At 38.5% G+C, this 6,600-nt stretch overlaps 1 protein-coding gene across 1 annotated transcript in view; it reads right to left on the reverse strand.

Moving 5' to 3' along the window:
- Positions 1-5,865, reverse strand: part of LOC146464679 (uncharacterized) — a 34,486-nt gene extending 28,621 nt beyond the window's left edge. The window contains exons 1-3 of the mRNA XM_085129366.1: positions 5,815-5,865; positions 927-1,090; positions 783-843 (exon numbers count right to left, since the gene is read on the reverse strand). Of these exons, the coding sequence (XP_084985492.1) occupies positions 783-843; positions 927-950 (85 nt within the window). The 5' untranslated portion in view covers positions 951-1,090; positions 5,815-5,865. The remainder of the gene's footprint in view (positions 1-782; positions 844-926; positions 1,091-5,814) is intronic.
- Between the last annotated feature and the right edge of the window lie 735 nt (positions 5,866-6,600).

Here is a 6,600-nt window from a genome sequence, read left to right on the forward strand (position 1 = left end):
TTCATCTCTACTCGAATTTTCTGTGGGAATGCTAGAGAATATGTGTAAATTTCAAAAAATGAAAAGCTAGTTGTACCTGTCGATTTATCATCTTTAAATAATTATTGTAATATAACTATCCACGTTTTTAGTGTAATTTATAGTGGGACAAAGTGGTTTGGTAAATATTAACAAATTTGTAAGCAAACTTCTCAGATTTTATTTCAAACAAAGGTTTTACTTTTTGTCTCAAAGTAAACGGTGAAAAAGGGTGATGTGTTTTTTGTAAATTGAAAAGTTATTATGCTTTGCTAATGAAATTTACCTGTCTCTGTTTTGTGGGATTTATGTTTACGTTGAAAAAGAATTAAATTAACAAAGAAGCATAAACTGGTTCAGCAGTTTGCGAGACGAAATGATTTTTGTTATGCCCGTTGCATTATTCAAAATCAGACAAAACACGCAAGCCTGCTAAAAGTTTAGACGATCCCAGAATAACGTTAAATAAACTGTATTGAAATCAATGTTGAATTTATAGGTTTCAATTGCAATAAATATTGAATCTTGCTTGGACCGGGAAAACGAAGTATCAATATGCTAATAGCGTTGTCCGTCTTGTTCATGAAATTTATGGCAGATTACTTAGTCACGTTTTTGGAACTAAGGCATATTGGTTCTTAAAGATTTCTAACCTGGATATAAACAGCAATAGCAAGATTCATTTTCACCTGACTAAGGCGGGGATAAGAAAATGGGAACTTTTGCATCTGGGATACATGCGCGGCTAAACATACTATATTTACCGTCACAAAATAAGGCATCCTGTCTCCGCGTTAAAACCAAACAGACGAGCAGACTTAAAACCTGTCACAAGAGACAAACACAAACAGTTTAGGCTGTAAAAAGCCGGGCTGATTCAAAACAAATTGTGGGCAAACCTTTCTCACCGTCTCTGTGAAATTCACTCGCATCGTCGGACTTGATTCACACTTTGTCCACCTTTGCCAATATCATCTGTGAGATAAGTGTCAGCCTGGTTCTTAATATGCCATCACAAACAGCGCAACTGAGTCGCAGCGTACTTAAATTAAGTGGCTGTCTGTCGAGAAAACTAATTTATGCATTTACATTAAACATTTAGCAATATCCTTGCTGTGAAATTATAAACTGTGCATATTGTTAGTGAGCTTGTTTACGGCGCATTTTTATTCACAGAAGCCATGTTTCTTTTTTCTAAACGCATGTATTAATGGTTTAACCTCACACTTGCAAAACACTACCCTATTATTTAAACCAAGAGGTCTTTGTAGTCACACCAAGGTAATAGACTTGTAAGCTAATGAAAACAATCGCTTACGTCCGGAAGGCTGAATATAATTAAGAGATGTCATTGCCTGGGAGTAAAATACATTTTTTTGAATTACTTTTAAAAGTACCTAACGTTTTCAACTGTTGAAAACCTATCTATCATAAGAGAATTACAAAGAGTGTACTTTTCAATTTCGCCTTGTTGAAAGCCGGCTAAATTTTAATTTTCATATTTGTCAGACAATTTTTATAGCCATGGAAAATGTTTTCTTAATTTTGTAAACAACACGGAATGATATAATGAGTAATTTCATATTTAGGCCATCGATTTTAAAAGGTATTGTGTACAATGCCTTGAATCAAAGTCCCTCCGTATTTGCATCTATTAAATGTGTTTCATGGGATATGTTCGTATTGCTGAGAATGGAATTAAAATCCGGCAATACAATTCACATTTGACAATGCAGGTAGCTAAATGACTCTCATCACTCTCGAGTTAACTGACTTAATGAGCTGACTTAGGTCAAGGTAAATTAGATCCCGTAAAGCCTCCAAAAAGTGCCCTTTTTTGAATAATGGCCTCACCTTCCCTTCTATTTCTTTTCAGGGAGAGGGGGTAAGTACCGAGACAACAAAGCTTGAGTTTAGTGTTCAGTGATCCTGTTTGTCGTGTTTGGTTAAATCGTTGTTAATAGTCAGAATCAAAGTTCAACCGTTTCTTGACTGATTACAATACAAGAAACCTGGAGTCCACGACTAGGAGCCTGTATCTGTTTTAACTCCTTGAGTTAACCCTTTCCCGGAGTAGATTTAATTTTTAGAACTGCAGTGTTTGAAATGTTCGCGAATACGCGTAGAAAGGTGTCTGTTTTTTTCATCAACATAAAAGGTGCTACAGCCTGCGCAAGTAAACTTGTAAACCACACGAGATCGTAGCCCTTTGGGATGGGATCCTTGACGCCAAATAACCTCCTGATCTTAAACGGAGTGATGTCTAAGTCCTTGCAAAATCGCTTGGCTATGGTTCTAATCTTGCGTCGCGCATGTTTGAAAGGGGACCGACATAAGGTAATTTGTACTAATGACAATTATGTTAACGACCAGTATCGCGCGAGGTGGTATCATCAAAATGGTTGTTGAGATAACTTTTGATGATGTTATCTGCAACATGTGGGGAACTGATTCCTATCTAAGATAGTGGTAAGTTTGCTAATAATCCGAATGAAACCCCGCCCAAGTGCTGTTCATTCTATATCAGGAGTAGCGGATGGGGCCGCTCGACTAAAAACCATCTCTGCAGGCTGAAATAGAGCTGGCTGGGAACTGAATACATTAGACGGTTAGACTGGCTGGAACGTTTCTAAATATCTAGTTTGCTGAAATTTTTTAATAAAACACTGGTTCTGGCTGGGTAAAAAATGTCTCGTTCGTTTTTCCTGCCTGTCAGGACCCCTGTCTGGCTCGTAAAAACATCGTAATTTGACTTTTCGCTCTAACACACAAGTAACGGCTTCTCCACTGATTTCCAACTTGTGTTTTTCTGTCTATCTCTATATAACGCTGTATATGTCAGCTGTCAATAAAAACGCGGTAATACAGAACTATTTCATATCATAATATAGCCTGTGAACAGGCTCCCAAGTGGAGTACAGGGCGAAAAGAAAAATCAGCGAGGCGAGCGGAGGGCGGTATGGGGGCGTGCTAGATTTTTATCTTCGCCCTATACCCCACTTGGGAGCCTGTTCACAGGCTAATCATAAAAACCAACAACAGCCGGAAATCCGTCTACATTCGCAAGCTAAAAGCCCGTGACAAGTGATAACGTACGTGTCTCTTTTGTTTGAAGTCGTCGAGACATCAACCTCTGAAATCCCCGCGCGCGAGCCAGGAGTTATTCATATGAGGATTAGTGGTTTGTAGTCGCCCCTGTATTAGATTAGTTTGGAGGAAGAAAAGGCCTTTGAGCTCGGCTGACTGCAGTCAGCCTGAAGGCGACAAATTAAAGTACCAGGCAGAAATCGCTGAAATCGGCTCTGGAGACAACGTTTCACTTCGCAATTCACCAAAGCTCACTTTAACAAAGTTCCTGATATTATTATTATTATTATTATTATTATTATCATTATTATTATTATTATTATTATTATTATTATTATTATCGTTATTATTTTTGAAGTATGTTAACATCTGAATGCCAAATATAAAAAACAAAACACACAAGGAGCTAGGCGGCAACCCATGACCAGCCCTTGATCTTGGACACCTAAGGGTTGCATTCCCCTCTGCACGTAAATGTTTTTATCAATGTTATATTTTCAAGGGAACGTGTTTAACGTGCAGAATTGGCTTAAAGGCTATGAATAGTACACAATAAACGTCGACAATTTGACAAGGACATGACAAGGGATATGAATGAAACGCTTCTTTCCCTACGATGTCTTCGGACGACTTGCCAGTCTTTATATTAAAATGGCTGAAAACGAGAGAAAAATACAGGCCGACAGCGGTACCTCGGGACACTTTGCCGGAGCGTTATACCATGACGATGCACCACGAGATTTCGGCCCGGAGATGGAGATGGTTTCGCGCTGCTTTCCGATACCTTGTCCCTGAAAAGACAATGCCTTGACCGTACAGCGAAGACTTGAGATGGCTAGCAATATGGATTCTGAGCTTTTATTGAAATTTATTGGGTATTCCCAGACTATACATTTCGGCATTGTCGCGAACGCTTTCAGTTACACTTTATTTGGACAACCTTTGTCGAAAAAGTACTACGCTTACAGGTCAAATAATTTTATTCTGTTTTTGCTATAGGACACCCAATGAAGACCCAAGTTGGATGGATGTATTCGATAATATTCTGCATGAAGTTTGTGACCAGTTCGACAATACGGTAATTTTGGGTGACTAATAAGTGCTCTTGAAGTAAATCACAAGCTTCTCTTTTTGCCGATGTGCTTATAGACAACAGTAGTAATCAGGGTATCAAAACCTCAGTCTTTCACAAGAGCACTTATACTGGTCTACGATCCAGTGTAATTTGCGCGGGCTGTAGCGCCTTTTATGTTTAATAGTGAACCAACAGGCACCTTTCTTCGCGTATTCGCGAAAAAATGATCTGTCCTTCGACAAAATTTCGTAAATTTTTAAACAACGCCAGCGATTGTTTTACACTCCTTGGCTTGGCTTCCGCACGATTTCAACTGAAGATCAACGAATCCATGCATTTTGAATAGAACAACTCCCGAGCCCTGCATCGAATACGTAATTAAAGCACATCAATTTAACCCTATCATATTAGTATTGTTTCTTTGCCTCTTGTTACATTCCTTTTACGTTCTTTTCGTCACATTACAGCATTAATTATTATCACTATATTCATACATATCTAAGTTTATGCACCACATTCGGCCACTTATTCAGCAACTGATGATGGCTGATGTTTCATCCCAAACATGTTCTGCGTGTTACGTTCTTTTTTCAGAATATTACTTTGTATGTTAATAAGCAAGTTACCGTATGCTTTCATTTACGCGAAACTGTTAATATCGCAAAACTAAAAGTCTATCTGGTCAGATTTTGGAAAAATTAAATAAGAGCCTCCTCTCAGATAAAAGCCAACTGCGTTATTCTAAATTTGAAACAAGCGCCCCGGGCGTTTATTCGAGAATTTTTGGCATACGATGTTGGAGTTATACTAAGATAAATGACTACACTTAACTTCAATTTCATTTGTTTTTGGGATTGTTTCGCATTCACGCTAGGTCTCGAATTCAGAGGTTCACGTTTCACAGTGCGGCCATCGGTTGCAGGAACAAAACACTAACAATATTTGCATAAAAATAAAATTTATTTCCGGAAGGAAAATAATTTTGCCTCCAAAATGGCCACTGTGAAAGTACCCCTTATACTCGTTAGTGAGACACTACCGGCTGAAGAAATCCATGTAAAATGTTTGCAGACCTGTTAAATTTTTACTGAATGAAAGGGTTTGTATGACAACGGCCGAATTCTGAGCAATCGATAAAAGCAAACTTAGGAAGTAATGTTTAATATCAAAATATTGCATGGGGCTTTTTGCTTCCCGTACATCGGTAAATGTGTTTTCATTCAAGTTGTAGCAGTTTTAGGTCTATTTATACAACTAGTGTATAATCATCACAACAAAAGGAAGGTGTCACGAACAAGTTCCACCCTACGAGTCGTCCATGAGATACTACGGAATAGGAGCAAACCCCATTTTGAGCGAAAATTCAGCACTGGAAAGGATTCGAACGCTGAGACACCCTCCCAAAATGCAAACTCTTAAATTTCTTAAGTGTTATTGATAAGAAAATGTTAAGATTCAGCTTGTATTGTGATCATGCTGAGCACTCAAGGGAAAGTGTTAAAATGATAATTCATCCCGTAATGAGTGGTCGTCAGGGGTAATATACTTCTATGTGGTAAACAAACCGAAGAATAACACGGTTAACTTTGATTTGCGTCTATGCTGGCACGACTTGTGAAACAACTGCTACTTACTTGGTTATTTTGCATCTTGTTTTTCCTTTTAGTGGGGCGAGCAGATCACGATTATTTGATATGCACCATTATCAACAGAGGGGCGGGCGTTGGAGGCGGATTGATCATGCTCTTGAGCACCTAACGAAGGTCATAATTTGACTACCATGAACTCCCTTCTGGTAATTCATGCAACAAGATTAAAAGATTCCGTATTACAAGTAGTAAAGACAATAGCAGGTTACCATTGGAAAACAATCCTGTGTAGAGGCACATGGGAAGTTTTTCGGATAACATACGCTGATCCAACTGAGTGCAGGCGCCGCTAGATCTTCTTGTCTCTTGCCTTCACTCACTTTCTTCAGCGGATTAGTCTTTATGGTACTTTGAGCCTCTGTATATAATGAGGATCTCACGGCCTCTGGGAATGATGAAGTCACTGAACTTTACTTCTGTCAACATGATTGGTGGCCTTACCAAATGTCGACGTCACGGTCCAAAAAGCGACTAATGTACTCCTTGAAACACCATTCGTGGCGGGGACTGGGATTAAGCTTTACATATCTTGTTGAACAATTAAACACTTTTAAATTGAAAGGGTCATTTTGGCAAACGCATATCTACCAGCAGAGTTGCTTTAACCTTGTGTTAACCGGAGCGAAGTTACAACTTAAATCATGGAACTTTCGATTTTAATTCTCTGACACATGGTAGCTTTTTAATTCAAACTGGAGAGTTTTGCCAACTTCAACTATTTGAAAATTTTTTGCTTTATTATTATTGCAAATTCACTCTGAAAACAGGCGG

This window comes from Pavona decussata, unplaced genomic scaffold, assembly GCF_977016875.1.
Source record: "Pavona decussata unplaced genomic scaffold, jaPavDecu1.1 SCAFFOLD_161, whole genome shotgun sequence".
Lineage (NCBI taxonomy): Eukaryota > Metazoa > Cnidaria > Anthozoa > Scleractinia > Agariciidae > Pavona > Pavona decussata.